The sequence below is a fragment of the Heteronotia binoei genome, chromosome 13 (genome assembly GCF_032191835.1).
Source record: "Heteronotia binoei isolate CCM8104 ecotype False Entrance Well chromosome 13, APGP_CSIRO_Hbin_v1, whole genome shotgun sequence".
Lineage (NCBI taxonomy): Eukaryota > Metazoa > Chordata > Lepidosauria > Squamata > Gekkonidae > Heteronotia > Heteronotia binoei.
In genome coordinates, this window is record NC_083235.1 from 34,139,556 (window position 1) to 34,157,321 (window position 17,766).

The 17,766-nt window shown below is 43.1% G+C and overlaps 1 protein-coding gene across 1 annotated transcript in view; it reads left to right on the plus strand.

Moving 5' to 3' along the window:
- LOC132581767 (keratin, type II cytoskeletal cochleal-like) overlaps positions 1-17,766 on the plus strand; it is a 36,434-nt gene that overhangs the window by 16,369 nt on the left and 2,299 nt on the right. Inside the window, exons 3-8 of the mRNA XM_060253173.1 lie at positions 719-779; positions 5,590-5,685; positions 9,365-9,529; positions 10,695-10,820; positions 14,352-14,572; positions 16,426-16,460. Coding sequence (XP_060109156.1) covers positions 719-779; positions 5,590-5,685; positions 9,365-9,529; positions 10,695-10,820; positions 14,352-14,572; positions 16,426-16,460 — 704 coding nt within the window. The remainder of the gene's footprint in view (positions 1-718; positions 780-5,589; positions 5,686-9,364; positions 9,530-10,694; positions 10,821-14,351; positions 14,573-16,425; positions 16,461-17,766) is intronic.

Sequence of the window (17,766 nt, forward strand, 5' to 3'; positions counted from 1 at the left end):
TGAATGGATGTGACTTTATGTAATCTATATTAACCCATACCTGACTTTCCTCCCCATCTTTAGCATGAAGGGCTAAATACTAGACTACCTTATGGATTTGTCTTTAGGACTATGTAGATCATTTATGGGAAATGCTTTGGATGCTTAGAAGAATGCACAATCCTTTATTTAATTGCTAGTATCCTGCTTTTGCAGCTTGCAAGTCATTGCTGAGTCTCATCCTGCTGCATATCACAAATGCACCAAAACAAATGCCTGCAATGCCATGATACTTAATAGACTTGGCATCCAACCTCAACCAAACAGCCATGCCCAGATCAAAACTGGAAACAGTAGAATGCAAACGACATGGTGCAGGCCACCAGTGACTAGCTAGCACATTAATTTTATCCTGGGTTGGCTTTCTAAGAATTGAGCATCTGATGCTAAGAGTTCTTATGGAAGGTTCCAATGTCTCATTTATTTTTCCAGAAGTGGAGGGACTGGCTGGTTTTAAGAGGAGAAAGAGCAACCTTGCATAATCTTATGCACATTTATTTTAGAAGTAAGTCCCATTGTGTTCAATGGGGCTTCCTCCCAGGTAAATGTGTGCATAGGATTACAGTGTTAAACCTGCCAATGGCCTTGGGAACTGATTTTGCAGCAGGACTTTGTGCTGTGATTTTTGATGAATGCCCCAGGAATAAATTTAAACCAGCTATTTTATTCCCCCCAACAGATACGAAGATGAAATCAACAAGCGCACGAGTGCAGAGAATGAATTTGTGATCCTCAAGAAGGTGAGAAGCACTAACCATTTTCTAAAGAACTATTCACACACTATCACTAAGAGTATTCTGACAACCACTCTAGGGCCAGGCAGCTGAATGAATCTATCACCAGGGTTGCAAACCCCAGGTTGGGAAATTCCTGGAGATTTAGGTGGAGAGTCTGGGAAGAAGAAGATATTGGATTCATACCCCACCCTACACTCTGAATATCAGAGTCTCAGAGTGGCTTACAATTTCCTTTACCCCGCCCCCCCCCCCCCCCAAAAGACACCCTGTGAGGTAGTTGGGGCTGAGAGAGCTCTCTCAGAAGCTGCCCTTTCAAGGACAGATCTGTTATAGCTTTGTCTAACCCAAGGCCATTCCAGCAGCTGCAAGCAGAGGAGTGGGGAATCAAACCCGGTTCTCCCAGATAAGAGTCTGTGCACTTAACCACTACACCAGACTGGATCTCAAAGGCAGGGTTTGGAGAGGGAGCTTGGCAGGGATATGATACCATAGAGTCTGCCCTCCAAAGCTGCCATTTTCTCCAGGGGATCTGGTCTCTACAGTCTGGAGATCAGTTGTAATTCCAGGAGGTCTCCAGGTCCCACCTGGAGGATGGCAACCATAATCACCATACTCAAGATTCTAGTGCTGCAGGAATTCTTCCACAGTATGACTGCAGCACCTCTATGGATGAAGACCAATGTGATTAAAATTTTGCCATTACATTTCATTCTGGAGGTGATTCTAGTTCCAAACCAACTCTGAGAATGCACATGTAGGATTTGGTGTGCATTTGATATATGAGGTCTCATCCACCAAAACAGCAAACGCGATGTTAAAGCTATTCCTAGGCTATCCCATTTCAGGCAGCAGTTCGGGGGCTGTGATTCAGTGGCCAGTCATATAAAAGAACTCCCTGTTCATAGGAAATCAGATGCTCAGGAGAAGGGTTCAAGCTTATCTTTCTTCTTGATGCTCTACTAACAGAGGGGCTCTAGGTCAGTGGTAGAGCATTTGCATGGCATGCAGAAGGTCCCAGGTTCAACCCTTGGCATTTCCAGTTTTTCTTACAAGCAAGGAAATTTTTCATAGGGATGCATGCTTTTCTTTTAGAGTTTGTAAGTCTATTCTTCATCCTTCATGATAATGTTAGCTATTTAGTTTAAGGTCAATCTTACACACATAGGTCCTCATGTGACAATATTCTTAATGAAGAGAGCTGTTCAATTTCTATTGGCTATTCAAATTTTATTGGGGTGCTATCTGTGTTTAGGCACGTCCACAGGAAGTGGCAGGACTGTTGGCAAACTTTATCCCCTTTGTTCTTGTTTTTTTTCTCTCTCTCTCTCACACACACACACCTTTAGCATCCAAACAGGCAACATGGAATTTTGAACTAATTAGGCAGGGTGTTCATTATTTTACTTCCAAACATAACCCTTTTCCTCCTTTATACAGCCTTTTTCTTAAGCTAATATACACATCTGGCTGCTTCATTACTCTGCTAAATATTCCAACATCTTCCATATGCCATCTGAAGTTTTCCCACCATCTGTAACATTTGTGTGATAGGTCTGGACTCAGTAAAGACCACAGCATGTTAGAAAAACTGATTTTCTTATGGTGGAGAGGAGATAAGGAGATCAGAGGATGCCTTTTCAAAGACACTGCCTAGATGCTAAGTACTTTTGAAAATGGGTTATAGTAGAAAGATGTATCTTCTAAAATATTGTTGAGCATCCTCAGATGTGGTTAGCCATGCTGAAAAGCTTTTTTCTTTATTCTTTGGATTGAGTTGGGAGCCCAAAGCAGTGTTTCCATTATTCAGAAAGGCCTTTTCTTCTTCTTTGTTTACAAACTAAACAGACAGGACAGAAAAAGAAGGGCAAAAGACATACAGAGAAAGGAGAAGTCATTTGCCTAAGGTCAAAGTAGCCAGTGACATTGCTGGGAACAATTCCAGTGGAGTAGCTGTGTTTCTCTGTTGTGGCAAAAAAGAAACAGGAGTCTTGTGGCATTTCAGAGAATAATATGATTTTATTCCAGCATCAGCTTGTGTGGGGCAGTGATGCTCTGTATTCTTGGTACTTGTGGGGGGCACAGTGGGAGGGCTTCTAGTGTGCTGGCTCCACTGATGGACTGCCTGATGGTGCCTGTTTTTTTTTTTGGCCACTGTGTGACACAGAGTGTTGGACTGCATGGGCCATTGGCCTGATCCAACATGGCTTCTCTTATGTTTTTCTGTGGACTGCAGCCACTTTGAACCATGCAGGTAATGGGTCTTTGCTAGGGTTGCCAAGTCCAATTCAAGAAATATCAGGGACTTTGGGGATGGAGCCAGGAGACATTGGGGTAGAGCCAGGAGCAAGGCTGTGACAAGCATAATTGAACTCCAAAGGGAGTTCTGGCCATCACATTTAAAGAGACTGAACACCTTTTAAATGTCTTCCCTCCATTGGAAATAATGAAGGATAGGGGCATCTTTTTTGGGGTCTCATAGAATTGAACCCCCTGGTCCAATCTTTTTGAAACTTGGAGGGCATTTTGGGGAGAGGTGCTGGATGCTATGCTGAAAATTTGGTGCCTCTATCTCAAAAAACAGCCCCCTTCAGAGCCCCAGATACCTGTGGATCAATTCTCCATTACACCCTATGGGAATCGGTCTCCATAGGGAAAAACAGAGTGCCCAGCAGACATTCCCACCACTTTCTGATGACACTGAAGCAGGGGGAGGACCTCCAAACCAGGGGATCCCTTGCCCCCACCTGGGAATTGGCAACCCTAGTCCTCGCTAGATTGTATGAACTTGTTAGGAAGAAGAAAAGGTTGTAAACAACAGAGGCCAGAGAGTCAGGAAATGCCAGAAGTAATGACATAATTATGTAAAATTTAAATGTAATTAAGAAAAGTACAGAGAACACAATAGCAGACAATTGATAATAACACAATTTTAACTAGCTAAGCTAGGTAACACCTGTAACAAATGACAGGGCTGCCCCTAGGGTGTGGGGTGCCCCAGGCAGGCTTGCTGCCCCCTGCCCCTCCACCCCATGCGCCACAGAGACTGCACGCCAGCCAGGCACCCTCTCCACCCACTCTTTGATTATCGTAGTCGTCAGAGAGCCAGCAGGGAGGGCACCTGGCCGATGCGCAGTCTCTATAGCACTCTCTGAGCGTCTTCCACCCAAAAGTGAAGAATGCTCAGAGAATGCTACAGTGACTGTGTACCAGCCAGGTGCCCTCCCCGCTTGCTCTCTGATGATTGTAGTCATCAGAGAGCAGGCTGGGAGGGTGCCTGGCTGATGCACAGTCTCTGTAGCATTCTCTGAGCATCCTCCCCTTTTTTGCCAGAAGATGCTCAGAGAGCACTACAGAGACTGCGCACCGGCCAGGTGCCCTTCGTGTTCTGATGATCTGGCCAGTGTCCGGTCTCTTGGGCAGCAAAATTTGTGTATTTGCCTATGGCACTGGGCCAGGAGGGCCCAATTTGGCACCCTCCCCAGCCTGGTGCCCTAGACAAATGCCTAAATTGCCTAGTGGGAGGGTCGGCCCTGACAACTGAAGAATCCTAAGTCCTCATTTTGATGGTGTCAGACTTCTTGATGAACTCTAAACCAGCAATTTCAGAGTGGGAAACTCCCTTTGAAGCTTTTCCCCCAGAACATGGCAATATTGTGTCCTGGTACTGTGATGTGTTCTAGCAGAGTGAAAAGTTGCCCAGTGGCTTCTGAATATTGCCATGTTTATTGTCAGACATTTATGTAGGGAGTGACCTGTTTGTCTTCTATAAAGAGAGGAAGAGAAGAATGATTTAATTGTAGGAACTTTGTTTTCATTGATTAAATAAAAACAAGAGTCCAGAAGCTCCTTTGAAAGATTCACAGTGCTGTCTTAAGCAGAAGTCTATCATTTTAAAGTCCCTTGAAGTCAGTGGGTTTCAAAAGGTCTGACTTTGATTAGAATGGCACTTTAGCAGTGACAGTGATCTGGGCTGCAGTCCTAAGAACACTTTACTGGGAATAAACCCCACTGGAAAAAATGGAACTTACTTCTGAGTAGAGCTGCATAGGATTGCTCTTTGGATCATGGAGATGAGATTCTCCATCATTTGCAAGGGGTGGCCATTTTCCCCTTTTCTGCGCTTCATCAAAACCTCACTGTCTTTTCTTTTTTTAAAAAAAAAATCTAGAAATCTAATTAATTGATTAAATAAATAAATAAATAATAAAACCCCCACACAATGGAGCCAAGGACAGGCAAGGAGGATTGCTCTATGAACTTGAACGAAGATCTGGGTTTTAGGGTTGCCAAGTCCAATTCAAGAAATATCTGGGGACTTTGGGGGTGCAGCCAGGAAACTTTGGGGATGGAGCCAGGAGACATTGGGGGCGGAGCCAGGAACAAGGGTGTGACAAGCATAATTGAACTCCAAGGGAGTTCTGGCCATCACATTTAAAGGGACAGCACACCTTTTTAAATGTCTTCCTTCCATAGGAAATAATGAAGGATAGGGGCACCTTTTTTTGGTGCTCATAGAATTGGACCCCCTGGTCCAATCGTTTTAAAACTTGGGGGGTACTTTGGGGAGAGGCACTAGATACTATACTGAAAATTTGGTGCCTCTACCTCAAAAAACAGCTCTCCCAGAGCCCCCGAAACCTCCAGATCAGTTCCCCATTATACCCTATGAGAATCGATCTCCACATAGGGAATAATGAAGTGTTCAGCAGACATTCTCCCCCCACCCCTCCCATTTCTGGCAAGGGATTGGCCTCTCTACTCACGAGTTGCAGGGCCACAGCCACTCTACTCTGTCCTTTCATTATGTTTCTAGGATGTTGATGCTTCCTACATGAATCGAGTGGAGCTGGAAGGCAAGGTGGATGGACTGACTGATGAAATAAACTTCCTGAGAACTCTCCATGAGGCAGTAAGTAACCATTTCTGTGCCATCTCTGCTCCCTAGGGTATGGAAATAAATAAGGTGCTGATTTGAAAGAACTAATTGGAGATCTCAGTTCTTCCTCATAAGGGCTATTTGAATACTGAGATCATATTCCATTGACAGTCAAGGTACACTTATTTAGTGAAACAGCATAAATACTAGCTAGTTTCTCTCATGGGTCCATCTTGCAAAGATATAATGGGAGCCCCACAGGAATACAGCAGTTGCAGAAGGCTGGGGAAGGGGGAAGCTTTCTTAACACACTTACACTTTAAAAATGTGGAAGGGAGAGGAAAAGAGAGTCAAAACTGAACCGGAGTGGAGTGGGGTGGGAATGCGCAAAGGAGTGGTTCTGGGAAGGGCTAACAGCGATAAAGACTATTCATTATAAGAAAATATATGTGGGGAAATAAACAGTGAAGATAAGCATCCAGAGATAAGAGCCTTAAGTCTGAGAATTCATATTTTCGCCTCAGTTTCCCAGACATGCAATACTGACTGTTGCTTCCCTGAAGAGAACAGGATCGTCCTCTGGGAAAATGAATTCAGACTTCTGTGCTTGGTGTCGCTTTTCCTGACAAAACCATTCTGGTTTTTTATTTGACTGCTCCAACCCCTCTTTATGCTTAGAAATAGAAAAGCTTCTCTTCCTTTGCCCAAAAGCAAACATAAGGCTTAACCCTGGTAAGTGCTAACTCTGGGTTATTGGTTTAAACCTGTCCGTTAAAAACCACATGCTATATTAGGGTAGCTGGCCCCTGGCTGGCCGCCCCTGGAGCATTCTGGCAGTATGGCCTACAGAAGTCAGTAGCTACATGGTACCGCAACATTCCAGAAGTGATGTCACAGCATTGTGTGATACCAGTCCCTCCACATTTTTACTCCTGGTGATCCATCAAGCATCAACAGGAACCCACGGCCAGGGATTGAAGTTCTGAAAAGGCAGCATAGAAATACTCTAAATAAATAACTATTGATAGCAAAGCTAGAGGGCTTATTTAGGGAGTCTCCAGTGGGTCCCATTTCAACCAGATATGCAAAGAGACTGGATTATGTAGAACACTACCGTAACCATTGTTTCCCCTTTTGCACTTGGATAACTTTACCAGGATTAACACTGTTCATGGGCTGGATCATGCATTAATTTTCTGCTAAGAGAAGACATTTCTGTCAGTGGCATACAATATTTCTGCCTTCCTCTCCCACTACAGCCCACCAAACTCCTCTAAATGCTGCTGGGGAGATAGAGGACCCGCAGAAACTCAGAAACTGAGTCACAGGATCCAAGCTATGCAGAATTTATGTGTTCTTTTGCATGATTTTAAGGGCTCTGACAAATTATATAACAAACACTTTAATCCATGCACCACTGTTTACCCATGCAGCATTCACATACAGTGACACATGGACTACACAAAGGCATCCCGATGTGTGGATTATAGTGTGTGTAGAAGTTACTGAATTGGGGGCCACAGTGGGACAGGGGAAATCAGTGAAATTCTGCTGGTGTAAAAAAATCACCACTGAATCCAACTCCATGAGCTGCAAACTCTCTTCAAGCATAGCTCTAGATCCTGATTTGTGGCTGGTCCTTAACAATGGTTTACATATAACATTTAGCCCTGGTTAAGGAAAATAAACCATGGTTAGGTGCTATGTCTACATGGATCCCTTAAAGGCAAGGCCTTTCTCTGCCATTAACAATTATAGGAATTATGCCATAGTTCAAGATTTATTTAGTAAAATATTTGTATGTTGCCTTTCCCTACTACCATGGTGGCTTAAGAAATTATGGTGCTCTGTATAAATGTATATTTATTAGTTCAAAATTTCAGCAGAGGTTTTTTTTTTGGTTTAAACAGCACACTTTACTTGGATAAATGATTAGGGTTGGTGGTTTATGCCATGGTGTATAGCTTGCTGAAACTTGAATCCTACAATGTACATTTTGTACATTCAGTCTGATTTCTTTAAGGACAAGATTTAATTCCACACAGGCAATCAGTGTATCTTTTGCATGAGGGACACAGGAGGGGACACATGGAAGCTAATGATAAAAAGCTTTTGTTAACAACCAGCATTTTGACTGAGGAAACATTCTTGAAAAAAAATCTAGTTTCTGTATTTGGTGCCCCAAATAAATATGTATTTATTTCCTTCATTTATAGTCAGTCTTTCTCACTTGATATTCAAGGTGGTTTACAGCCAAATTGATTTGTGCACTTCTTGAAATCAACAGATGGGACTCAAAGGGAGCTTACCAATTCTGCCAGTGTAATGACTTTGTGTTTTTTTTAATGTGATCAATATTCTGTATATTTAATATTTTACATGCATATATATTCACTTAATGTATATATAGTAGAAGCTTGCAAATTAAGTGCATGCAATTAGTGATTGCTGTTCCTTTATAACCAAAGCTAGAATTCTGATCACAGGTAATTACTATTTTGTTGTGCTGATTCATAGTCACAGCCTTTGCCAGCCTTGGCTCTGGCACTCTAAACTGTGCTGAGCACCTTCTTGGCTGAGTGAAGTTTTGTCAGGAAGATCCTAAGCCTTTGCTTAGCGAATCCGGTTCCTGTCTCACATGATTCTTGGGTTCAATAGATGGGACTCAAAGGGAGTTTACAAAAGCTGCTGGCTTGATGAGTTCATGTTGATTTTCTTGTGGTAGGATGATCTCAGTATTGGCCACGTTGCAGGAACTGCAGGAGCAAAGGCTATTTCCGAGCCTCTACTGAATTGTTCACTAATGCAGGGACTTCCGTGGGATGTGTATTTTCCCCCTTGTTCTCAGAGCTGGGCAAATTACAGAACAGATCTGGTCACCGTATTGGTAGAGTTACACTAGGGCTTTTTGTGTAGCATGAACACCTTTGCATATTAGGTCACATCTCCCTAATGTAGCCAATCCTCCAAAAGCTACAGGGCTCTTAGTAATAGTCCTACTGTAAGCTCCAAAGGGATTGGCTATACCAGGGGGTGTGGTTAATATGCAAAGGAGTTCCTACTACAACAAAAGCCCTGTTACATACTACGGTACCACCAGTGCATGGAGGCCATTTTGAAATGTCCCATGTTTGAAGCTATTTTTTTTCCAGTCAAGGGAACTGGATGTATATAAGGCCTACAGTCCAGACCAAAAATGTTTCAACATGTCAAACACAAACATTCAAAAAGAAAAGTTTGTTGGTTACCAATGATAAAGTTAGCAGTTTGGCCTAAGCGTAAGTTACAGTTAGAATGGAGATGATCTTGTTCTTGACTTGTGGCCTCACCACACTGGAAGCCTGGTTGTCTCACAGAACCATTGAGGATGGAACAATATTCTACAAGAACAAATACTGTTCAATACATTTGAAATATTTTTTTAAAAGAAATCAGTTCTGTAATAGGAAAACTTCCACCATCTACGTCTCCACAGCACATGCTTTTAATATTTTTCTGGTGAATGAAGGGTCCTAAAAATGCCGAGAATGGGAATATTCACATCTTTTCTTCCATATAAATTTTGAGCTGGCTTCAGCTTTGGGTCTTTGCAAGAAATATGGAGAACAAATGAAGTAAATCGGAATAAAAAAAACAGTTTCCAGTTGAAGAAAATGATGGCTGAAAGGTGCTTACGAAACAGCCAATGCACATTCTCTGTTTTGTTTTTCAGGAGCTGCGTGAACTGCAGACACAGATCTCTGACACGTCTGTGGTCCTTCAAATGGACAACAACCGAAACTTGGACTTGGACAGCATCATTGCTGAGGTTAAGGCTCAGTACGAGGAAATTGCCAACAAGAGCAGGCTTGAGGCAGAATCCTGGTACCAAACTAAGGTAGGCAATGCTAGAGAAGGTGGGTTTTGTATGTGAATCACAAGCTGAAGATTGTGGCAAAGACTCTAATACTCCACTGAGCAAAATCTGAATGGAGGCTTTCTAGCCTAAGGAGACTCTCTTCCTCTAAAAAAGGAAACACTTGAGCTGAAGGAAGGCACCTTAGAATGAAGTACCTTCCTCCAACCGAAGGCAGGTTACACACTTTGGATTCTATCCTTCTGTAGCGGTTCAGTATTGTTTTCATAAATGAGCTTCCCACAGCACCTCAGACTTCATATATTTACTACTTCTAGGGATATGTTTTATCCACACACCATTCCCACAAGATGATTTTAATTATCCCCTGTTGCCATCAGAATATCCATAATCAAAAGCGGATGACTGATAGTGCTATGATTGGTCTTGAGTGAAGTCATCAACTGTCTAGGCAATTGTCCTTATCTTTCTTCCATATTGCATTCTTAGTCAATGTATACTGGTCAGAAAGAAACTTCACACATTGCACAGATAAGTACAGGGACAGATAAACTAACAGATGAACATTCACAGGTTACCCCCCCCCCCATGACCTTCTCTATCCATTATGTCTTTCCATTAGCCCACTTACCTCCCTTACTGAGGCACACAAGTCACCCACTCATCACATCACTCATCTCTTCTCCCATCCTCTGAAAACAGACATAATTCAGAAAGCTCCCCAGGGAGGGAATGTGATAGCTGGACACATCAGCCTAAAGTCACTACAGCTTTTAGATTTAGGATTGGTGGGCAGAAGCTTGGAGGGGGAGACCAGGCACAAGGAGAAATAGCCGGTTAACCTGAAACTGGCAGACAGAGCCCTTGTTCTATGACTTGCAAGTTCAGTTCCTCCTGTCCATCTTCTGAATTCTAGCCAGGACACAAGACACCAGCCTCTCCTATCCCCCAAGTCTATCCTTTACTTTCTTTTCTGCAACTGAATGGCTGCCATTCACTTCTATGGGGGGAAAGTAAAATATTTCCCATGAGGTCATAGTTACAAGGATTGCAGTAGCTTGCAAGACGACCCCGTTACCATGGGGGACTGTTCCTCCAGTGACAGGGGACCTGTGGCTCCAGAGGAGGATGCCTTACCACATTCCTTCATTACTAGCTTTTTGTGTGTGTGTTCTTTTCATCTCAGTTTGAAGCCCTGCAAGCCAGCGCTGGGAAGCACGGAGATGACCTGCGTAGCACCAAGACTGAGATTGCTGAAATTAACCGCACCATACAGAGGCTGCAGGCCGAGATTGATAACATGAAAAATCAGGTGAGGAGAAAAGCTGTTCAAGGAGGGAACCATCATGGAAGGTGCCTGCTGAATGAAGGAAATATTGGGGTCCAACCCAAACAGTGTACACTCTGCACATCTCTCAAGACTGTTACCCCTGTCAAATGGTTCTATTGATTGGCAGACTGCCTCACTTTTTGTGCAGCAGGTACCAGATTCACAGTGCCACCCCAAGCAGAGCTATACCCATCTAGAAGGGGTTAATTCTGCTCAGCATTGCACTCTGAGTTACTTAGGAGAGCTTCTGTCTTGTGGCAGTCTCAAAGGAAGCTACTGTTGCTGTCCAAAACAGCCTGTGATTCATCTCACCTTCTTGTAAGGCATCCCATTGCTGGTTACAGAAGAAAGGAGTCACAAGTTCCATTGGAGCTGCCCATAGGAAGCTTCCTTGCCTGCAGATCAGATCTACATGCATCTAAAGTTGCCACTGGAGAACTAATGCTGCTCAGTTTGGGAATCTAACTCTCTCCCTTCCTCTTCTGAGCCAAAGTTGGCCTCCTATCTAAAGCAGAGACAAGTACATCATGATGATATTCAGAAATGCCTCTAAACTACCCCTACTTTCAGTGCCTTGTGTGTGTGTGGGGGGGGGGCATTCTTTGCAAACAAAGAAAAATAGTAATCATTTTCACTTTCATTTACTTTGCTCTCCGTCATTCCACTCACTAGCCAAATCTGATTGGTTTTATAGTGTTCTGCTATTCATTGCGTGATTCCTGATTGGGTGGTATTGGCCATGTGGCTAATCTAGGAGGTTGGTGGCAGCAGCCAGGGACAGAGGAATGAGATTGAGTCAGCAGCATTCAGGGGGAACAGTGGTCCTGAACATGCTTGCTAAAAGTTAAACATTTGATGTGGGATGTACCAGCTGTAAGGACACCAAACACCATTGACTTCTTAAGAGGGCCTTTTGTGAGTCATTCAAAGATTTTAACACATAAAGGCTGCAGCACTGATTGCCTTGAGAAGGACTCCTACCTTTTCCACTACCCATCTGCTTTTGTACTGATTCCCATGGGATCATATCCATGCTACAGACTGAAGGTAGTCTTAAAAATCCTCCTGCAAGGAAATATAGACATGTGAAAGGTGTCTGGAGAATACCAGCCTCACTAAGCCAGCCTTCCTAGAATTTTTTGGTGGAAGACACCATAATTATAGTGATATAAAACTGATATAGTGCGAAGAATAGGAAGTGCAAGAAGAAATGCACGACAGAATCAATTCACTGGTTGGATTTTCAGGGCTGACCTTAGAATAGAATCTTGTGTTTCCTCCTTCAAAAATTCCAATGGATATCAAATGCTAATGTATTTCTCATGCATATGCTTCTATGGAGTTGGTAAGTAAAGGTCCTATAATTCAGGCGTGGTATGTCCATCTCTTTCTGGAAATGCTTGGTGTAATAATAAGAACTGTCTTCTTGGTTTGAATCTTCTAGTCTGCATTCAAAAAATGAACCCTTGGGTAGCTCTGAAATAAAATATGACAGAAGCAGCAATTCTGCTGTTATTGCCCCAGCATCAGATAATCAGAGATATACTGAGTCACTTCAGAAATAAAATAAAAACACTGTTCAATTAAACTGACTACAGTTAGTGCGAGTGTCTGAATGCAAGCTGCTTCATTCAAACCATAGTTTGAAGTTGGTACAATTAACCACATTCAGTCTTAATTATAGTTTTGTGTGATGTATAACATAACCTTGACTTGTTTCATGGTGCTGCTCTTGCGCATTTCCTAGCTACAGAGATTCCTAGTCAGAGAAGAGATAAGGAAACCAGCACACGTCTAGGCAAATAATAATCTCTGTGATCATCTATGGACTGGAATTTGGTTTTACAAACTATCCATAGTTAAAATAAACCATGGTTTTGCATTGTCCGAACCTAGCTACTGCCTTTGAACTTCAGAAGTTCCATTCCTGAAAATTATAGCTAAGAACTATTGTCCAAACCAACCCGCATGAATTTATCTACTCCTTTGTCAAAGCCTTATGCTACTACCCAATCCACCACCAATGGCAATGAATTCCATAGCAATGCAGCCTGGGTTTTTATTTTGTCCCGAGCCTAGTTAGAAAGCAGAGTGACAGCACAGAGACAAGTCATCCATTCTATCAGTTGGTGGCTTTCTCTGCCTGCTTGAACAGTGGTCGAGCATCTGCCTTGCTTGCGGAAGGCCCTAAGTTCAATTCCTGGTATCTTCATTTAAAAGGATTGGCTGGTATATGATACGAAAGAACTTTGCCTGAGATCCTGGAGAAATGTTGCAAGTTAAACAGTTTTGACTCTAATAGACCAAAGATATAATATAAGGCAGTTTCCTGTATGTTCTGACTCGTGAATTCCATCTGTCAGCCATTTTGTTCCAGTATCTGATGAACCACAGATCTGACTCTGTGATAACTCATGCCAAAATGTTCTGTATTCTGAGGGCACTGCCAGTTTGCTGGTAGAAGCTGTGCAGAAATTAATTCTTGCAATGGTGCCCTCAAGGATTGGATATTTCATTTTGAATAACCGGAACTTGAACAAAAGCAAAGGGAGATACGCTACTGTAAACCACTTCCCTTAGTGTTTGTTTCGCTTTAGGGCAGGGTGGCTATAGCAAACATCCCTAAACAAATAGTGTGATCCATCTGAATAATGAATGGGAGCTTTGCAACTGAGGTGTGGCAATACACCCTTCTTCTATAGGATTTGCATTGCACATATTTGCATTGCACTATAGGAGAGCATAGTGCTGATAACACACTTGATGATAGGAGCATAGGGATATAGGCTCAGCATTGACCCTAGAACATAAGAAGAGCCTTGCTGGATCAGACCAGTGTTTCATCTAGTTCAGCATCTTGGCTGACATAGTGGCCAACCAGTTCCTTTGGACAGCCAAGAAATGGGCATAGGGGCAGAGGCCTTCCCCTGATGTTGCCTTCTGACTCTGGGATTCAGAGATTTACCATCCCTTAATGTGGAGGTTGCTTTTAGTTGCCATGGCTTGTAGCTGTTGATAAACTTATCTTCCATGAATTTAAAAGCTGTTTATTCCTGTGGCCACCACTACATCCTCTGGCAGCAAAGTCCACATTTTAATCACTCTCTGTGTAAAGTGGTATTTCCTTTTGTCTGACCTAACCCTATGGCCAATGGTTAACCATTTTTGTGCTGTACAAGGAGCTGTCTATAATAAGCATGGGCAACATAAGTGGACCACAAAGGACTAGTTGGACATGTGAATACAAAAAGCTGCCTTATACTGAATCTATCCAGTGGACTATCAAAGCTTTCATGGAGAAGAGGTCTATCAGTGGCTACTAGCCATGTGGACTGAAGAGAATCTCTATATACAGAGGAGCATTGTGTGCTCCCTGTTTGTTTGGCTCTCTGGGGAAACTTGTTTACTACTGTGTGGAGCAGTACGCTGGATTAGTTGGACCACTGGTGTAGGGATTTTCTGCAGGGATCGAGAGAAGGATAGTCTGAACAGTCCTATGTCTCGTCTTTCTAGCGTGCCAAGCTGGAAGCAGCCATTACTGAGGCAGAAGAACGTGGGGAACTGGCTGTCAAAGACGCCAGGGCAAAGCTGGAGGAGCTGGAAGCTGCCCTCAACAAAGCCAAGCAAGACATGGCCCACCAGCTGCGAGAGTACCAAGAGCTCATGAATGTCAAGCTGGCCCTGGATATTGAGATTGCCACCTACAGGAAGCTGCTGGAAGGAGAGGAGAGCCGGTGAGTCCCTGCAATCACCATGCCTGTTTACGCTCTGTGTACACCATCCTAAACTGATAGCAGTGTAATTGGGAAAATAACATTGCTGCAGGTATGCTCGGGTTTGGTCTTGTGGCTCCAGTGGCTGCAGCTTGTGGGACTGGGTCAGAGAATGCCCCCTACCTCTGATCACTGTTGAAGGGGAAGGAGACACAGTGCACTTACTGGTGGGCATCAGGAGATGTTCATGGGGCTTCTAGGGCTATGACTGCAGTCCTGTACAGATGAACAGCTCCTGAGTGGCTAGCAGAACCTGGTGCCAGCAAGTAATACTATCACCTGGTGCATGTGCCAGGTTCCACTACCTACTTAGCTGCATACCATGCTGTGGCCACAGTCCTGAGAGTTCTGCCACTGCTTCCCAGAAACTGGAAAGGGTGCTGCCTTTCCCTTCACCTTCAGTGCACATGGTGGGGTTGAGATATTTCTGTGTCCCATCCCATGAACCACGGCTGGGCTGCACTCCTTCTTCTTCAACTACACCAATGTATAACCACCTTCTTCCACCTGTGACTATACCCCCTGCTTTAATGGGAGGCGGGAATGAAATCATACTCTATTAATAAGAAAAATTCCTTTGAATATGAAATAATATTCTATAAGTAAGGAAAATTCATCTGAGCATGCAGGAAGTGCCTTTCCTTGGCATTGTGAACTGTCTCCATGCGCCTTCTTTTGAGAGCAAATGGCAGGAATTTTGTAGTGACTTCTAAGTATTGACACTAATGTCTCTTGAAAATATTAAGTCTATTAACAAGCAAAGCATTGGGTTATGAAGGAACTCGCATACCACTAAATCTCATGCCTCTGGACCTTCACTTTCTCCAATGCCAAGTAGAGATGCTTCATCCTGATTTCTCAATAAATATTGGAATTCTAAATTCACTGGGTTTGTTTCATTAGTAGAACTAACACAGTGCTAGGACTCCTGTATTATTTATCTCTGATCTTATACACTGTACACCTTACTGCAGTTCAAGCAGATTTAAATTTACACATTTTAATGTGCATGTGTTCATTGATAAACACTGGCAAAAATCTAGCTGGATATGATCGTTTGAGCAGCTGTATCAAGATGCTTGTTGTATGGTGTTTAATCAATATGGAGGAATGACTATTTCTATAAGTACAACACCACACAAAAGAAGCTTGACGCAACCATTTTGATGAACATCATATGATCATATCAAGATAGGGTTTTTTTTTAAAGCAGTGTTTTAAAAGCAGTTTTTTTAAAAGCACGTTTATGTGCATCATTAATACAGAATAGGAAAAAATGAACACAGGGAATTAAAAGCTAGGTGAAATGCACACACTTTAATTCTTTAAATAATTAGAGAAACATTTCTAGTTAAACTGGAATGAAAGGGAGTGGAAGTTAGTGCAGATTAACATTTGGAAACAATAAAATAATGAAAATCCACTAATCCCTAATGTCAGCTGAGGCCCCTGGAAAGCCTGATCTATTATTTTTGGGCTTTCCTATTTACACTTGTGGCCCATTTGGTGGACTTATATTGGACTGAGGATTTTGAATTTGCTCAGGCAAAGCAGTTTATTATTTATTTATTTATTATTTTCGATTTATAGCCCACCCTTTCCCAAATGGGCTGTGAGCGGGTAACGACAGTTGTTATGTTTCCCCTAGGGCTGGAACACCTGCATCGATTATTCAGGCACACTGCTGTCACCTCTGAATATTTCATACTGAGAACAATTTCGTTTGTGTTGCTTCTTTGTCACCAAGAGCTAAAATCCTGTTGGTGCTCTTAGAGAAAATGAAAACTGACTCTCGTTCTTTCTTTTCTTGGCAGGCTGTCTGGTGACGGAGTTGGTGCTGTGAACATCTGTGAGTTTGCTTATTATTTATTGAATTCTCCCCTTTCAGTTACAGCAATAGGCTCACAATATATCTAAAGCTGTCAAAGCACAGAACACATCCCCTAGGGGGTGCAATTTCTACTCACCTAACACCTACTCTTGCACGAGTAGAAACACCTTGTGCTGGAGGAACATGCACTTTAGCAAAGCACTGCCTGCCTTATACAGTGGAGGGCAGGGAAGTGGAAGTGGAAACAAGCTGTAAGATTCAATCCAGTGTGGGGTGATATATATATCACCACAAGTAAAAAAAAATTAAAGCAAAGAGGAGGGTGGGCAGGCAGGCTAGAGCAGCCAGAAGTCTCTCTTCACAGACAGCTAAGCCCTGCCCCCAGCAGCCCCCAATCCTGCCAGGACAAGCCCTGGGTGTAGCTGCTATCTCTTTTTGCCACTGCCGTGAGTTGGAAATGGCTACCAGAGAGAGGGGGAGAAGTCTGTTTCCAACCCAGCCATGCAGGCTCCTTAAAATCTGCAACAGGAAAGGGGTGGGGGAAGCAGGCATGGAGCAATGTTGCTCTTCTAGGTGACGATGTGAAGCTGCACTGATCCAAAGAGAGGGAGAGAACAGCCCCTCCGTAGGTTTTCCAATGTGCCTCTTCTTACTAAGAAGTCTCTTTCCCTCTGAGTCAGGCAGGCTCCTTAAAAATCTCTGGGAGAGGGAAGGGGGGAGGGAAGCAGGCACGGAGCAATGTTGCTCTTCTGGTGTGAAGCTGCAGTGATCCAGAGAAAGAGAAAACAGCCCCTCTGTAGTTTTTCCAACATGCTTACTAAGAAGTCTCTTTCTCACCCAGCCCAGGCAACCCCCTTAAAATCTCTGCAAAAAGAATGGGGCAGGGGAGGGAAACAGACATGGAGCAAGTCTCTCCATGGTTTCTCCAAAGTGTCTCTGTTTACTGTGTAAATGGGGGGGGGGGTTTGAGGGGGGCAGAATACTGTATGAAGAAGAAAATAAAAGCCTTTTTTTTGCTTTAAATATAACTTGGGTAGGAAGTGCCTCTTTGCCCTTGCAAAACTGTGTTTCAGATTCATTGTTTATTTTGGCTGCAGTGTGTGTGTCCCATAATAAAGCCATGCTTGGAAATGCTACCAGAGCCTGAAAGGGGCTTGTGGCTGTGGGATTCAACAAATGACACTTTCAGTTAATGGGGAAAGCAAAAAAGAGGAGGAAGTGAAAACTGCATTCAAGGAATGGAAAAACTCTTGTTTGAAAATATTTATTTACTTTGAAAATATGTATTTATTTTGGGAATGGGAAGGTCTTGACTCCGCCCTAA